We start from the raw sequence: 18941 nt of genomic DNA on the forward strand, positions 1-18941 counted from the left end.
CACAGTTTCCCTGATGTAGATTTCTAAATTGTTCGGGCTACTTAAACGGAAACCGTTGTTTGGGCAACACATCCGGCCTAGCGGAGGGCAATCTCGCGAATTTCGGGAGCGTTAAACGTCTACTAAACTAGACTTATCGCGATGTGTTTCGTGATATGTCTGACTGATAGCGATGCAATTCGTTTTCGTTCGATAACGCCTTATTTTGTTTTCACATGCTAATCGTTTGATAGCGTCGATTTACTTTCTTCTATGACAATACATAGTCTCGTATGTCACGCTTTGTTATCGTTTATTCCAATGTATGTTTACAAATGAAAGAATTTTTTATTAAGTGGTCGGTATGAAACGTAATTCTGTATATCTGGTGTCTCTTTAAATCTCAGGTTCCTATAGGTTCCGTCTGCGAAATTTTCAGGAACGTCGAACGATTCTTGACAAAATCGCCCTCCACGAGAATGAATTTTCCGCGGGCAATGTTTCAAGTATAGAAGCTAGTGTTTAATATTTTACGACCGTTTAACCGTTTCGAACATGGCCATAACGTTGGAATGTTACTCTTCCAATCAATTACGCAACGTCTCGGTTTTCTTTGAAACTGATAGACAGAAAGTCTGTCAAAACTAACCAATCGTGTAGTGTTCGATCGATGATTTTCTTAATAAGCTGTTTTTTTCATCTTTGATTCTACGTAACGACTACTTTTATGTAACCGTTTCATCGCTTTCATTTCCCAACGATGGGAATCCCAATTGTCTATCGTCTTAGGAAATTCATTGACTAATAAAACGCAAATTGATTGCCTGACGCAGAATTTGCGAAGTCTTCGGCGGCCATCATCTTCCTCGTACTCCGATATTCTTACACAAAAGAAACGAATAAAGAATCGAATGATTTTTTACTATAAAAGTGGTGATCTTCCAGCAACGGTTGCTAATAGAATTAAAGAATTCTTTTTGGAAATTGCATGCGCGTCGATCATACCACGTGACTATGAAATAATCAAAATTAACCGCACATCGACCACTTAGCTGATTAAATTTCTGTCTTCTTCCGATTTTTAGTTGCACAGCCTGTCGGTCCTTCGAATTGTAGTTATTTATCATCTACGTTTGTTATATTCGTGTTACAAAGCTTTCGCTTATAAAGGAATTAAGTTCGAATCGATAAAAATCGACGGTAAGAAATCAACGGTCTATCGATCGTTGCAGTTAAACATAGAATTTTATTTCAACGATCGTTGCGTTTCACGACGATCCTCGCCTCTTGCAAGTATCGCACAGTTACTTCAGAGGATACGATTAACTGCGTACGGAGAACGAATGCCACTAATTGGCATATTTTTGATACTTTTGGCCACGTTCCCTTTTTCCTGAAAACGTAACGTACCGTCGTAAAGGATGTTTTAGCTACAGAGATCAAGTAAAATTCGTGCAAGCATCGATATAGACGCGTTCGCACGATACGTTTCAAGTACGTACAGCCGTACAACTAACACGATGGAAGATGGACGAGAACGTTAGAGCGTGGCTCGAAGCAGAAAGAAAATAACCGAATATTTCCGGTCAGAACCGATTTCTGCACAAAGATGCACATGCCAGTAACTTTTTTTTTTTATTAGCAAAGCGATTCGCATATACTAGCCGTGACTTCATCACTTAAGTCGTTAACGACGATATTTATGACGTCTGCATTCGTTGCCTTGCTTAAAACTATTGCCAGAAATGAGAATAAATTGCGAGAATGCTAGACCGTTGCTTCGAGTGATTAAACATAGTGGCGTACGAAGAATTATTCACGCGACGACGAAGCGACGATAGAATCGCGGTAAAGCAAAACACTCGTTGAGATGAAATTTTACTCGGCGCCGCGATTTATTGAACTTTTGCCGACCCCTTGTCATCCGAGCTAATGCGGTTATACAAACGTACACGAGTCATTTCGATAAACATAGACGTTTACAATCTTTTTTGAAAGAACGGAATAATTCCATTAAAAAATTACGGATAGAGAGACGAACAGACGGCCATGGAAACCTGGCTGTGAGGAATATTATGGTTTATGACAGGTCACTGCTATTTTTGTATAAAATAATGTAAAAATAACGTCGTTACAAAAAATGCTGGTCCGCCATACGTAATGTCGTTCTTTGAACAAATCTTCCTTCCGTGATTATTTAATTCGTACGTCATAAATGAGATAGGACAGATTATCCTAAATCGATAAAGAGATTATCGTTGTTAGATGCGAGAAACGATAAGAACATCGGGTATACGAAAGACAGTCTAAGCCTTTTAGTAAACAATTGAGATTTATAGTCTATCGTCTGCGCAAGAAAGTGACAAGTGTTGCGTTTGGTCGCTAATTTATTCCGTCGTTCATTCATAAACTTTTAATAACATCCGTGTGCCGTCGCTATAGTTCAACGAATTTGAATATTTACAAATTGCTACTTGCGCGTTACTACTGCTTGCTGCGTTCGAATTTAATTAGCCGAGTGCAAAGTGAAAGGAAAATCCGATGAAATTCTATTGCTATAAACGATACGATAATTCAAACTGTTTCGTCTTTATCTCTTTACTCGTCATTTTACACATCTATGGAAAAGAACGTTGCATTTAGAAAATTAACAAAAATCGTTTCGAAGCAACATCTGTTCACACAGAAATTAAGTGGAAAATTCACCTGAAACGAACACCGATCCATTGATAATCACCGTCGATTCAACTGCTGCCAAATAGTCAGCCGTAAATTATCGTATTTGTCAATGGGTAGACTCATTTCAAACCTCGTAGAGTTCAATCGTCGCTACGCGCGTCACCAATTAAAAACCAGTTGTCTGATTCCATCGGTCGCCACGAATACATTTACCGGACAACGAGAGATGTCGTAAGTTAGAACGGTCGATTGTTTTACCGGTTAAAACTGATACGTACTAGTCCATTATCGTTTGAAAGTCAAAAGTATTGTCCTCGATCGTACTCGACGATAACTGTTCTTTTTTTTTTTTTTTTTTTTAACACAAGTTCTCCGGTCAATTCCTCTTTGTCTTTGTCATACGATCCTCGTTAATCCTTTATGTTCGTTTCTCACGAGTTGACGATACGTATCTTTGGTGGCGTGTCTCCGGTCGGTTGCGATCTCGCTCATTAAACTTATTCATCGTTGCAATTGCACGTAATTAATCCGCGGTAACGCAATTCAGAGTATAATTATTTAACGCTAACATCGCGCATGCAAGTTGCCGCCCAGGCCGATGGATTCGTTCGGTAACTATTACGTTACTTACAACGAACAGACTCGATCGTGGGTTGTGTAATGGAAAATTATTTGATCATTGCACTGTTTACTTGGAAACATGAACGGCAATTAGGTTACAGCGTAGGATCTCGCACCTCCTTTTCGTCCGAGATAATAATTACTGGCTTGTTATGCGGTAAATAACGCGAAAGAGTATGTATATCGTACGACCAAAGAGGCTAACATTACGCAAGTCGACGTCGATATAGGAAATTCCGCGTTACAGGCAAGATTTCTATGCAACGATCGGATGAAACGAATATCGACGATCGACTGTTCCTTTCTCGATAAAGTAGAATCGTCGTTTCTATCTAACGATTCGTTATCCTTTAAATCGATGTTAATAAAACACAGCGTTGTTTCTCTCCGCTTCTTCGTACAGGTTATTCGATAAAGTAACTCTGACATAATAACAACAGCGTGCAAAAATAACCGCGTCTATTACGAGTGACATTCTCGTTCTCGTGTCGTCGGTTAATCTGGACATTAGAGTCCAAGTTTTGTTCGATGACGCGATTTAATCGAGATTAAATTTCCTAGAAACCTCCAACCCTGGTCATATAATGGAGATCATGAGCACACGTTTGTAGACAAGCCAGAAATACTCGTTCGATCAGGCCGAGTGGTAATATCCGGAAAATGTTAAGCGCGCGGAGGGTAGGTACCGCGAAGGCCGGATATGCGGAAGTTTGACGCGTTGCCAGTAACGCGAAATTGCCCGCTGGAGGAATCCTTAGGATTTGCGAGTGCTCATTAAAATTAGCTGCTCCGGAAATAGGAAGTCCACTGGTCGCGTTCTTTGTCACCGAGTAGTTTCGTCAATGATTCATAACGCACGCGAGGTCACTATGCCAAAAATTTGCCTCTCTGGCGCTCGTGCCTTAGGAAACGATGGATAGACAGATAGATGTCCGTTTCCCTTCGACGCGCTCCATATTTGCCTCGGTTCTTCGCATTCGAGATGTTTCAGGTGGGGCGATATCGAGAGGAGGAGATTTTCGAGTTCGGACAATCCTCTCGTCGAAGCTGACACATTTTCGGAAATCCTTCGAATAGGATCTTTTCTGCGTGGTATTTTTATCGAACGAACGGTAATCGACAGCTTTGACGAATATACAGAAAAAGATAGACGCATACGTAAAGCGAGACGACTGGTTATTTTTTGTGATGTCAGAGAATGTTAATAAGGCAAAGTTGAAATTCGTATTTCGATGGAACAACTTTCTCGTTAATCTAATCTTTTACACGTTTACAGAGGAAAATATTGCAGTATTTCGAAATCGTTAACGTCTTTCGTAAATGGGATTCGTGAATGTAAATGCGAGTCTATAAATTTAATTGACTACGAATTTAATATTTATGGTTGTAAAAGGCCAACGAAGGTGCTGGTTGATGGGAACACAGTTCTATCGGTTCAATAGCCGAGAAAACGATTCGGATCTCGTTCTTCGTTTCACATACGTTTCGCAATTAGCCTTTTTTCTTCGCTATGTCCTTCTTACGTTTTAAATGGTAGCTAGAGTTTCTTCTATTATTTTTTCTTTGCCTCTTTCAACGATCTTGCATAGTTACAGTCGTTGAATCCGTCGGAATGCGAAGGTTCGATTGGAAGGCAAAGACCTGTTCGCGTAGAAAAAGCAAACCGAATAAAAGAGATGGTTCACTTAAACGCTTCGAGATCGCCGGTTAACGTTTGTTCAACGTCGAAGAAGCGTTAATCGCGTGGATGGAAGAACTCGTTGCGGATATGTATTCCAGATTAATTAATAATAATCGGACGAGAAATTTCTGTCGCAAATATTTTCGTTCGGAGGGATGCGCTCGACGAGCGATTGCAACGCGACAAGCTTGCAGATAAATGTTTAAGCCTCTTCAACTTTATGCTTGGTTACGCGTTTAAAGTTTCTATGTACACATGGCCAAGCGCTATGCTCGTTTTATGCGTTTTCGAGGGGATTCTAAATAAAGCAGAAGGAATTTGGTATAGCGAGTTTAGGTTGTTCTTTCATAAAAGACGGACACGCGGCGTTCGTCGTGTTTACCAGCGCGCGTCTTGATCCGCTTGAAAGTATTGCTACATCACAGTCAGGCATTTGTCATATCCGGGAAAAACCTCTCGATGGAAAATTTTTCCGTGCAAACGTCGATCATTTTTACGATATCTCGTTGCGCTTGTTGCTTTAATTAACGTATTAATTTCGTAAACGTGTGCATTTAGTCACTGTACGTACATACTAATTTCATAGGCGAATATATTCGCGAACAAAAGATGATAATTTCTTTATAATGCTAATCCTGATTACGTGAAAACACGCGCTTTTGCAAGTTTTTAGATATGACTTTTAAATCAATCGGCCGAGTCGAAAGAAAGTTAGAAAGTTTATAAAATATATACTTTACGTGAACGTATATAATTCCAGACTGGACAGGACAAAGTAGACGGCAGGAGGTCACACTACGCGTGAAAATAAGTCGAGAACGTGGAATAACGTATTTCGCAAGACGCTTTGTTTCCGAGAGAGACAATTTGGAAATTTATCATACGCGTATACTAGACTCGACTAAACGCCTTCAACCGGGATTTTCTCGAAGACGAAGCCTTAAACGTAACGTTACGTTGCTCTATATTTTCGATTCGGAATTTGTTACTCGACCGGACCTTTTATCATATAGAACAAACATATGTACATATGTGTGCGCGTGCGTATTTACGAGAAGGTAGGAAAATCTGTTTTGAAAATTTCAGAAAAGCAACGTTGAAAACAGAGAACGCTCGTGTGAATCGACAGGCTCGAATTTGTTCAAACGTTTGTAAAACGATAATTTATAGAGATAAGAAAGCGGCTGTTGTAACCTAAGAACGTATTTGCCCGTACGCGTGACAATACGATCGATTTAACAAACGGTTTCACAAATAGATGAGATAATGGCACGCATTTTGAGCATCTTAACGCGCGTTTAAATTAAACTCAATTTGGAACTGGCAGAAACCTACTCGATCTAGAACTGATTCGAGTTTCATCTGGAACTTGATGCTCCGTAATGAAACCGTATTTAACTGCGTCGTGGATGCCAGTAAAATATAATAAAACGCATTTTCTCGCCTCGGCTCGACACATTTTGCACGATAAAACTGTTTCAACGATATTGTTAGAAGGTTTAATAGATTCGTGTTTTCATATTACGGATAGTTTAAATTCGTATCGCAACGAGCGTTGCATCGACACAGTCCTCGGCTACGTTTATAAATAATGTTTAGCGTAGCGGTCACTTGAGAAACGGTTCGATATTAAATCTCACCTGTCGGGACTGGTTTCAGAATTAGTCGAAACTGGCCCATATTGGCAACGATAGTTCTCGAGAAACGATCACTTTGAGCAAAACTGAAGAAAACTGAGTTACAACGTGACGTCCCGTAGCACATAAGACGCGTTATAGCGTTGCGAAGATCCGTGGAGGAAGAAAGGATTAAAGTTTGAGTTTGCCTTGCTATAAAAGCGTCAGTATAAAATAACACGTGTCGCGAGGATCGACCGTCTTTGCTTTCGTACCAGATGTCAATCACGATTGCCAGTTTTCTTATTTATTTTACAAAATATCCTGCGAAATATTTCGAAACGTTGGAAATCTACTTGAATCAAGCAACGTTCTCAATACGTAGATGGCATATGCTTAAAGTTACCATATTCTTCTTCGTTTCTATCGATAATTAATCAGTTTTTTCAATACTACGAGAAATGGAATTACGTATTTGGTTCATGGAAAAGTGAACAGTTAGCGTAAAGATGTTAATTAATCGAGCGATTTTGAGTAACGCGTTACGTTATCCGCTCGGTATTCGTAAAGTAACGTTTCAGTTTCGATAGAATTTCCGCAGAATTTTCACGCTATGTAGTACGAAGGGTTGTAATCCGCATGGATAAGTATCGAATCTCGATCTATTTAAAGAATGCTGAAAAAAGATTTGCATCGCGTAACGTACAAGCAGATACCGCTTGGGTCATGGTATGGCGCGTATAAACGATACTAATAATTGCAGAAACACAGGCATCGGTTGGCGTAAAAATGCGTCAGAAGTTTAACATTTACAATTTGACGAAAAGAATTGGCAGCAACCGACGTCCGAGCCGTAGCTTCTGCGTAAACGATTATTTCGCGAATACGCGCGGATCAATTTGCGAGTATATATTTCCTTCTACGACCGAGCAAAGTAACCCGGACATCTCGAGATCCAACAGCCCCAATCCAGTTCGAGCCAGTCCGATCCAGCAAACGATCTTGTAGACCACCTGGATAAGAGAGGGCTCCGGCTACGATAAAACTTCGATGGACTCTTCTCTGATAAATCAAACGCGTGACTATAACGAGCGGAACTAGTGGAGCACTACGACGATGCGACACGATGCCAACAATACGATATCGTACATCGTTGATCGTTGTACGATAGGCAGTCGATATAGCACGATGGAAAGAGCGAGAAAGATGGCGAAAGAAATGAAAGGAAAGAGACACGCACTTGGGATACTTTCGTCGTAGGCGAGACGAGAAATAAATACAGAGGAGAATTAAGAAATTTCTTTAGCGTACTTGTATTCACGGTACACGCGGGAAAATTAGAATTTTGGTTGATCGTTCGAACGATAGATTTAAATCGGTTCATTTATTTTCGGTCGTATTATTCAACGATGATATACCGTATGCGTGGACGTGTTACAATGGGAACGGTTATACGAATGATATTGCGATATTTTACATATTACGTTACATGTGGTGGTGGGAGGAAAATTTCAAGCGGAAAAGCTTTGTTACAGACAACGTATTGGCTTAGAGATTTAGATTATTGCTCCGCGTTTATGACAGATTTTCAGCCAGTTCGCATTACGAAGTCGATTTTATTTCTTTGAAAATGACACGCGTGTTATAATTTCGCGATACGAGATATCGCAAGGTCGAATGTGCAAGTAGCGTGTAATTTAAGAATTTCGTAACGCTTTTTACTGGATATTGTTCAGAGAAGATGAAATTGCGCGAAGCGCGTTCGATAGTTCGTTTGACGTTACTCGCTAACTTTGTAGCGTATTATACAAATCGTAAATAATTTTTTCCAACGTTTGTTGCATCGTATCTGTTGCTTTACTCGCGACTTATTCGATTCGTACGATCTAAGAGATAACTTACTAATCTCTCTAATCAAACTTTGCATACAATTATTAGAAAATTATACCTGGCAATATTAAACATATATTTCCTCGTTTCTTAAACTTGTATCTCGCGAGATTTTTATTCGCAGATAGTTCTCTATCGAAAGGTGGAAGTCCTACGTACTTTCAAATAAGCTATTTGGCATTCAAAGGTCAACGAATGCTTAAATAAACTAACACGTAAAACGATGGAAGAACCATAAATTCTCTTAACTTTTTATCGTATTTCTTTTTACGTATTCGTTAAGAATAATTGTCGTCGTATCGGTGCGGGTAGCGGAGACGGATGAGCGATGAAAGTTAAATTAAAAAAAAAAACTGTTGCAAGTTAAAGGACACAGCCGACGTTTACATGGTCAAATGTAAATCCAACATTTAAGATATCTAATTTGAATATTATGTAACTACAAGAAAATTGTGTCACGGCGAGAATAATGTCTCGACGAGAACGAAGGTTGCAGATTCAAAGACTTCCACGAGTTTCGTAAGAAGTATTTACAATCGCTTATTCTAAACAATTTCACGTATATTTTATACCTTTGTGTTAATTTATGTCTACAGGGTCATCCTTTTAGCTGCAAGTGTTTACGAATAGCGTATTATATAATTAATGCTTACGTATCAGCGACTTTTATCGTACCAACATCTTCAAACAATATTTGCATAGTAAATCCGCTACAACGAAAGCTTCGACTGGTCAATTAACCGACAAAGCACTTACCCAAACTCTGCTCTATCTTCGTGTTCTTCCATTTCAACGTAGCATTCATTTACTTCGATAAATCGTGAATTCCATTGTGATCTCTTTCATCCTACGATAAAGCTTTGGATCGGATCGAGAAGAACGAGAACGACTATGAAAAAATAGATTGCAAATGTATTTCAGGCATAATCGTTAACTTTTTCATGTTGTGGATACTTTTCGGTGTCTGATAAACGTCGTATTTGGGGCATAGTCTGTCTTGGTTAAAAATAACGCGTAAAAAAGCGCAGCTTTCAACGTACTGTAAACAGTACTTCTAGTTACAGCCCCGAACTTTCCTGTATCGATTAACGGATTTTCGGTATATTTACTGCTCGACTTTTTGTTAGTTTTGCGAGTCTTCTTGGAAAGAATAAGTGCACCGAGATTTTTGCAAACATTCGCCTGTTTTTCCAGTTCAGTTGATACGCGAAAGAACGTTTCTGCTGTTTCCGAGATTTGAGACATCATCTAGATTTCTACGTTACCTGGGACAAGATAGAACTATACAAGAGCGTCTCTAGTAGCCGGGACAAGCTATGAATTCGTTCCAAGCGAAGTTGGAGAAAAACCATTTGTACTGTTTCTTCTACAGCTTCCTTCGCGGATGCAGCGGTTCGGCTACAAAGCGCAAACGCGCTCTTTCTTTTTTTTTTACTGTAACTCTATATTTTTTTTCATAAACCGCCTGATGAATTTTTTCGTTCTCTGCAAAAATGTCTCGAGATAGTCGAGTCGAGAAATGATTGATTTAAGAGACGTTTCGTACGTCGCAGTTTTGCAAAATTTGACAAAGAAGGAAAAGTTTGCCTGTCTTTCGTGCGCTAAACTTAGCGAAATTAAAATTGAAATATCTTTTAAACTAAGCGCTTTCCGACCCCAGTATCTTACCGTTTCTCCCGCGGAGGATTAAAACATCCATTTGAAAGGAAACAGTGCGATCGAGCTTTGCAACCGCACCGATGAACTTGCGAGGAAACTAGTACGATGACGCGATAGAGCGTGCGAAACAACGCAGAATTTATCTCTGCGCTTTTTCGCTGCTTTCGCTGTAGCCTGACCCATTTACTAGAAACACCCTGTGTACGAAATCGACGTAATTTACACATTTTTGCTGACTATTTGTGCGTTTAACGTCTTTCTTCTCGCCCTCGACAACGATTGATGTACCATAAATTCGTGAAATCTTGTACTCAGCAATCTCGATAGACACGTAACCCTTCGAAGTCCCTTACATGGTTGTTCGTTCCGCATAGCAAACTCGGAGGGTGTGTGTACTGCGAGAAGGGAAAAAGTTACAACACGAGGATCTTTCTTCTTGCGTTAAACATTCTATATTTTCCGCTTTAACCCGGCGAGGCCAACGATTTCTCACTAAATTGCGGATAAAATATGAAAGGTTTATCTTATCTGTGGAATTTACATGTATACGAATTGATTTTCATTATAGATCTGCTTTTATCGTATAGAAAAACGAAATTATTTATCAGTTTCTCCTTAGAATGTGATTGGCATACGAAGCTTAAAATGTATTTTCTGGCTAGAAATTGTATATACACGAAGCTCGCCGGAAGTTTGTATATTTGCAGCGTAAACGAAAAAGGAGATTGTATATAGATTAATTTTCATTAGAGGTCTATTTTTATCGTATAGAAAAAAGAAAATAGTACGCGAATTTCCCATTAGAGTTAGGCGTTTCGTTCGAACGTGAAAAAGAACGTGAGATTTATTTTATTTCCTTAGAAGTCGTACACGAACGAAGTTTCGTAAGTTCATGTACGCGTATCAGCGACGAAAAGAATCTGTCGTACACGAATATTGTACGCTGATTCTTCGTTTCTACGTGAAATAAGGCAGTTGAAAGAACAAAACGAGCGTCGAACAATTACATTTATTTTGTTGGTCCAGCTATGCAGGTGCAATCGACACAGCTGTCGCGATAACTACGCGACCGAACACCATTATTTATCGTGTTTCGTTCATCAGCTTTCGATCTCTGTGATATTATTACACGTATAGTTTTATATCGACACATGCACGTTCGGTTTTCATTGGTTTTCCTATTAATTCTACACGCTCATTCGTCATTCTCGAAGGTATCGTTACGCGGCCACATTTTTCTCTAACTTCCTCTAAACGGTCTAAACATACATATTCCTCTTATAGCATCGATACTGAACATTTATATTATAATCGAACATTTAAATTCTTTTTTATTTTTTTTTTCTTTTTTTTTTTGGTACGTTGGTTTCACGCATTGCATTGTGCTGTAAATCTTGTCCACTTAGTTTCTTAAATAACTGTATTAACTTATTCGAGATATTATCTCTCTCTAATACTTTTCTATTATATTATATTAATTGAAGTAACGATTAAACTTTGGCAAAGAGATATCCGTAATAGAGTTAGCTTAAAATATTTCTGGACGAAATCCCCTTATAACGCGTAAGGTAAGTGTGTTGGGGATATGTACGTCATTCGTAACCGATAAGATATACGATATTGAGGGAAAAAGAAAATATTTTAACCGTGATCGACTACGTTTTAAACGTTATAAAATCCTTCCATCTTCCGTAAACTTTGCAAACTTTAAAAAGCAGTTCTTTGAATTTCAGGAATCGAAACTTCCAACGAGGTTGTCGTCGTTAAATCGAAAGAAGAAGTGGACGATATACTTGTAAAGAAGAATTCGATACGAAATCTTGATATATCCAACCATTGATATAATTAAATAAGATGTATATTTGGCGCGTTAACTGGTTTTGTGTAAGTCGGATATATCCTTAATCTGTTGGAATTTTCAAGTGGACACTTCCTTCGGCTTTCACAATTCGATATTACATAAAACGATATCACACACAGAGTCTTCTATACGATTACGACGAATGCGAGTTATTAGTTAGCGGTTATAACATTAAGTATGACAGAAATCCTAACGTATATCGATTACGTGATATATATTTTGCTCCATTATATAATACTATTCAGGAAACAGGGACCCACGTCTTTCCAACGCTCGAATACAATCGCATCGTTCACGCGGCAAATAACTTTGATAAGAACCATTCTCGTAATTAATAATGGCGTGGCGCATGAAATTTCTCCTTCGCTCGCATCGAAGAACTATCAATCGAGAATTCACTTCGTTCCAAGCATCGGCAAATGAGATCATTGCGCTTAATATTCCTACTTTCTCTTCGACTATGTCGAATTTTTAATCTCTAGACGCCTAACCGTCTTAATCCTTTGTAAAGGTCCTCTAAATGTAATTAATCCGAACGTTTCTAATCTTTTATCCTATGGCAAATGTTTATGCATTGTTACACCGACGTACAGTATCGTGCGAGAGGCTCAGGCTGTTTCTGTGAAAAAATTGTATTTCGCTTTTCATTTCGCAGAGACGACAACTAAAATTGATTAAGCGGCGTTGCTTCGAAATTTCCAGAGGAGGAGGCGAATGCTTCGGAGACAGTCGACTAAAGATCAAAGGTGGCACGAATCTTTCGCACGAAACTGTACGAAATTTTTCTTTTTATTTTTTTTTTTTTTTTGTTTTTTTATATCGACGGGCATCTCTGTGCTCTTAGACGTGTAAATTGTCATTGTCGTTTAATTCCATAAATGTGTATGTTCGATGTTCGTCGCGTTCCTCGCTGAAGCGTATTAGATTTACAATTTGAAAAATTTCTATCGTCTCTGTTCGATGATATTCTGGAAAGATGATGTACCATGAGTTACGTACTCTGTAGCCTCGACTATACGTCGACTCGTTTACCATATTACAGTACTATTACAAAGTTAGTTATTATGGATGTACTATACGTATGTGCTTAAATAGCGGGCTCGATAGAAGCTACGAAATAACCCTGTATTCCTGGTTTTGTTTTCTCACACGCAGCTTAATTTCAGCTCTTCGTTCCAGTTCTTTACGTGACGTTTCATACAAGTTGGCGAAATCGCTCAATCTCGACTGTCGGTTGGGGGAGTAGGGGGGCAATTTTCGTATAAAATATTCTTTCATACGGTTCATGACACTGGATAGTATTATACCAAAAATTTTGTCGATTTAACACTCATCTCGCGATGATTTCTAACGAATAAAAAGCCAGTATAGACGGCTGGTTTTGATTCTCTTTGATTTGATCTTGAAATTATTTGATCATTTTACAAGTTTATTAGCCTTTACGTTTAGAGAGATGGTAAACATAACAAACGGTACATTGCGTATATTTACATAATATTAATACGAAAAATTGGAAAAGTAGAATAGAAATAAATAATTATTTTGGTTAACAATTCGCTGACGTTAGAGGATATTCTATACAAATAAAAGACGAAACATTTAATTTCAACAAAAGCCGCAGTTACTCCTGTACATGTATAATTGCCATACAAATTGGTTTAAAAGATACACGGGATGACGGAAAATGTATAATTCGCGTGTTTCGCAAAAGTAAATTAATCCTTGACGAAAGAACCTATTTCTTAAGGCACACTCAGAGAAAGATCGTCGGTCAAAAATAACCGGTCGAAATGAATCATTAATACGATTGTTTACGTTCGTCGCATCATCTGATTGTTTTCAAATGCTGAAACGAAAATGCCTGATGGTTCACAGAAGCTAACTTTAACAGGGTTTAACGAAACCGACAAAATTTATGGGACAATTCGATGCGCTCCTGAAACGTGTTCGAAGTCTCTGAGAAAAATGGCGTGCGACTACGAACACGCTCGTGTAATTCCACGAGAATTCACGACACTTCCGCGTACGAAACGAACGAAAAATCTAACGGAATCCAACGATACAATTAATTTCTCCGTGTATTATTCGGGTTGGTTTCTATGTACAATTATAGAGAGCAACCTGCTACGAATCAAAGTATCTGTACAATGACAACAACAACAATAACAATAACAACAATAATACGGTAATATATATGTATATATATATATATTATGTATACACATATCTATAGCTGGGAAAAGAAGAGAGAAAAAAGAAGAAGTCGATCGTGCGATCTCTCTGAATTCTTACAAATGTAACGTCGTAAACGATTGCAATACTAAATAATAATTAACATATTTTGTATACATACATATATTTCTTTTTACATCGTTAAGACGACACTAAATACACACACAGAATTCTCCGAGAAAGGTATCTCTCGCTTGTTTTCCTTTTTTACTCTCGTTTGGCCATACAATGCCGGTTGCGGAATATTTTATCGTAAGAAATAATTCTTCCGCGATTGCCATATTCCGGGATAACGCTATTGACTACGAAGTATGACGCATCAATATTAAATATTCAACTATACCTAATCGTCATCTTATTTATAAATATATGTACGCAATACGTGTAATATATATACATATGTATATTAAAATATTGACAAAAAGAGACGAAATCCACGGTAAAAAAAGCTTTACGAAATTGAATAGGCCTAAGAAATACGAAGTTGAATACCGTTGACGGATGGTCCGGATATCACAAATTAATTTTCGCCTCTTCGTCCTTCGCTTGAACACGTTACCATCCAATTTGTCTCCTCTTCTCAGTCAAGACGTATTTAGAATAAAATATCGATTTTAGTAATACTCGACTGGTAGCGTTGGATCATCGGTGATTGCTTCGCGTCTCATTCCGATTGAGTTACTCGAATTAAGAATTTCCTACTTGTAATTAAGTTCTATCGTTGTTTGCACACTTTGAAAAATTCTGCTTTCATACGTGGACGAAATACCACGCAAAATTTCGTTACAAATTGACGTAGATCTGTTTGATAACTTAGTATTTGATGGCAACGTTCTCTTAAGAAATACCGAAACGTCGATCGAGAGGGCTAGACGAACGGATGGTAAGAAATGCTTTGAATTTTCTTGGCGAGATTGTCGGACGTCGAGAGGACGAAACAAAGGTCTCGAGCGAGATACAACCGTCGCTATGGTCCACGTATCACAAGTTAACTTCCTCCGTTCGATTTTCATTAGCTTCCTGTCCAGATAAAACTGGCATATCGTACGTCGTACAATCTCGCGGTTTCTTATCGTCTTCGGTGATGTTTATCGTTCACAGATAAAGCAGTTTTCTGCTACGACTTAGACTCGACGTCTGAACAGACGTTTCTTCGAAATCTCGAGCTGTTCACGTAGATTCCAGCACACCGCCGGCAAGTTTGGTCGCGTACAAATTTAATGCCTGAAAAAGTAAGATTCGCATTTATCTGACAAAATACCTCCTCCCACCTATCTCCGAACGGTACGGAATAATCATCTTGATAGATGATTCGTTTTTAAATATATCTCATTAAACAAACGAATCGTACGTAAATATCTTTCGCGCGCAGTTGTCACAGGGTTTCTTAATGAAAAATCGAGTATCCTTATGATCCCTTACGCGCGATCAAATACACGAAACGACACATTTTCTCGGAGTAAGCAAACTCGAAGGCAAGGTACAGGCAAGGGAGTTTAAAAAGCAAATTACCTTGTAAATGAAAGCGTATTGTTCTTTCGTCTTGACAGCTCCAGCACGGTCCCGTCTGATAGTGTAAACGACCCTTGGCACGTCCACAGTCCTCGTAATCTCATATTGTCTAATTCCTAGGTCAAGAGCTATTAACGTTCCCGTACGTCCAGTGCCAGGACTACAGTGGACCACAATGGGTCCAGGGCCACCTCTTTGGAGTGCCCTCGCCTCGAGAAGCACAGCTATTAACCCGGCACCGTCCGACTGCACTCCGTTCACCGGCCACAGATACCAAATATGATACACTTCTCGGAACGTGTTCTTCTCCAAATTCTGTAAAAGTCACGTTTCGTATTAGCTTCGCCTCTAATTTTTACTTGTAGCAGTTGCATCTTTAAATGGTCGACTTGGCGACAACGATGGATCCACCGATTGACGAGTGCATACACTACGTTAGAATAGTTGAGCGAAAAAGTGCTACAAAGCGTTACATTCGAGAACTGTCAACGACCAAAGCATAAATCTTGTAAGAAGAAAATCAAAAGGAGAAGAACGTGGGAAAGCATAATTTTTATAAGTTCGTAACGGTCCTTGATGTTCCTTACGTTTAAATGAAGCGTGGAAATGGCATATTTCTCTTTGGTTTCTCTCTTTTTCAGAGTAACTTGGAAGTCACCGTATAGCCGGCGACAGTCGGTAACTTCGGAGGGTGGGATGTACTCGGTGCATTTTTCCACCCCGTTCTCCACGAGATCGGTCAGCATGATGATCACTTTGCACTGTTGCTCCCAGATCATTCTCCAGAAGTCGGTAACGGTCGACTCCATCGGTGCTTGGCAAGCGACGTAATATTTCGTTGCGTTCTTCGGTCCCTGAAAATCATTTTCGTGACTTGGTTACAACGAACAGTTATGGTCTGCTGGCTGACAAAGAAATTACAATATTTATATCCGTTTCGATCTTTATCGTTTCGTGTCTACTTTAGCGTCGTTCGTCTGAAAAGGAAACTCGTAACTGTAACGCAGAATAATTACATAGGATTGGGATTAATTAGCGAGATGTTGATCAACGTTAGTTTGAAATTAGTTCTGGGATAGAATTCGCTTATTTCGAGCCGAATCGATCGCAGTTAGAATCAATTAACGGGCGCAATAATTGCGTTGCGCCTAGGATACGATATCGATCGATATTATCGATGGGGAAGGAACAGTCCGGCGCTAATTGCAAGTCCGAGAACGTTGCCCTCGGTACGTTCGATGTTCGTCAATGGCAGCATGCTGTGTAATTGCAACACGCGCAAAGTGGAAACGTTGAAAACGTCGGATCGTCTGCATCCGTTGGTTAAAGCAATTCTAATCAACTGCTTGTTATTTCTCGAAGGACCGTAAACGGTCTTTGAACGGGACGTTATGGGGTAGGATGACGAGACGACGGTGAGATTTTAAGTTGCTTATAAATGGAAATCGGCTGTTTAAACGTGAAACGTTGGAATAGCCGATGAACACAGTGTCTGTACTGTTATGTAACAGTACTAACTTCTGGAAAATGATAAATAAGCAACACAATGAGCAATAGGTGAAATAATCATAGGCAAGAGCGCGGACAACATACGTATGCGAGTACATGTGTCTGGCAATATGAAATCTCATTGTGTTTTCATTCCATCTTTCGAGAACCAGTGGACTAATTGATTTAATTAGCAATATTACATTTAGAAAAATCGCCTACTTATTCTCAGAGCAACGATTAACCATCGCTTTTGTCGGTACAGTGCATTTATTTAAATGCTCTGGTAGTTCGATGGAAACAGGTGTTGACGTTCGTCCTGCTTCCGCGTATTGCCGTGCTTCCAGCTTACGCAATAGTCATTCGTGTTCTTTGTAATGCATTATGCAACATCCTTTTTCTCACGCAGACAAAACGCTGCTTTAACCCTTACTCACGTACGATCAGATCGCTCGAGATACGCAACCAAGTGTTTTTATTAAGCTGATTTTCCGAGATCGCGCGGATGATTTGTTCGCTGGAACGAGAATGAATGAACCGGGCGCGTCGAGTACTCGCTCGAATGAAACGTAAGAGTAGAATGAAAAGAAACGTTTCGTTGCAACGAGATTACCATTATTTCCTTCTCACCTTTACTCGATATACCATAGAGTCTCGTGGGCAATTGGTCTCTTTCGATCGTAAGCATTAAAATCTACTTGGGAATCGAAGCAATATCGGAACTTGTGTTAAGGCAGCTTACCCGAACGTAACTGGCGTTGATGTACTCCGTAAGAGGATCGTTGTTGATTTTTTGTAGGAGCACTCTGGTCTCCGGAAGCGGTATCACGTTCGCGTATCTGTTCTTCACTTCCGCCCCAGCAGGCAATTCGTCTATCTTCGCTGAAACTTGTGGAATACCGGAGAATTCCTCGTTGATTGCGTTAACGTCGTTACAGAAGGATGAAAGGGCCGCGAAGTTCAACGGGTGAGACGGAATGGCGCTCTGCAACGAGGACACGCGTTTTGTAGAAACATGATTTTCCTGTATTTCACTGCAACGTTAACCGAGTTCAGCGGAGTTTCGTCCGAGCTTTCGGATCTTCTAACTACCATTCGTTTTCATGCCCCATCTCCTCGTCAATTCCAGCGAAATTAATTCCCTTCGTTGGTTTAATCGTTTCGTCCCATTAAAAGACGAATATGCGGAAGAAAATTTAGTAATCGGAAACTAACGATTTAAGAGACACTCTCCCTTCAACTCGATTAACGTTAAATGCTTGACCAGACTTATTTTATCTCTCACAGCGCTACTACACAGACTTTTATCCTTCGAAAGGTTTAAACGTTTGTCAAAGATTACCTGGGATAACGTACAGTGCATTACTTTTCCCTTACAGTTTTCTAATTGCAACGTCTAAAATAATGCCACGTTATTTTATGATAATTCGGTGGGAAAGTACTACGGGGAGACAATTTTCTACGTGGTACCTGAAGAGTTAATTTCTATTTACAAGAACGTGTTAAACGTATGCTACGAAGAAAGGAAGACACGTTTGGCCAGGACACGTTAGAAAGCAAAATGCTTTTGTGTGTAAGACGATACAAGATTAGATAATCAATTTATTCTGCTTGGATAAAAATGACTAAATTGTTTCGTTTTGACGATTTTGAACGATGAAATTCCATTTATCCGGAAGTTTTTTAAGGAAAAAAATGGCGGAAAAAGCACGCGCGAGTAAAA

The 18941-nt window shown here is 39.3% G+C and overlaps 1 protein-coding gene across 3 annotated transcripts in view; it reads right to left on the bottom strand.

The window, feature by feature from the left end:
- Nucleotides 1-11120: 11120 nt before the first annotated feature.
- The window catches only part of LOC117216606, a 50784-nt gene continuing 42963 nt past the window's right edge, over nt 11121-18941 (bottom strand). For all 3 annotated transcript variants that reach the window (XM_033463448.1, XM_033463446.1, XM_033463447.1), the window contains exons 8-11: nt 17961-18203; nt 16318-16584; nt 15731-16045; nt 11121-15442 (exon numbers count right to left, since the gene is read on the bottom strand). In XM_033463448.1, coding sequence (XP_033319339.1) covers nt 15389-15442; nt 15731-16045; nt 16318-16584; nt 17961-18203 — 879 coding nt within the window. In that variant the 3' untranslated portion in view covers nt 11121-15388. The remainder of the gene's footprint in view (nt 15443-15730; nt 16046-16317; nt 16585-17960; nt 18204-18941) is intronic.

The sequence above is a fragment of the Bombus bifarius genome, unplaced genomic scaffold, assembly GCF_011952205.1.
Source record: "Bombus bifarius isolate JDL3187 unplaced genomic scaffold, Bbif_JDL3187 scf7180000010271, whole genome shotgun sequence".
NCBI classification, from domain to species: Eukaryota; Metazoa; Arthropoda; class Insecta; order Hymenoptera; family Apidae; genus Bombus; species Bombus bifarius.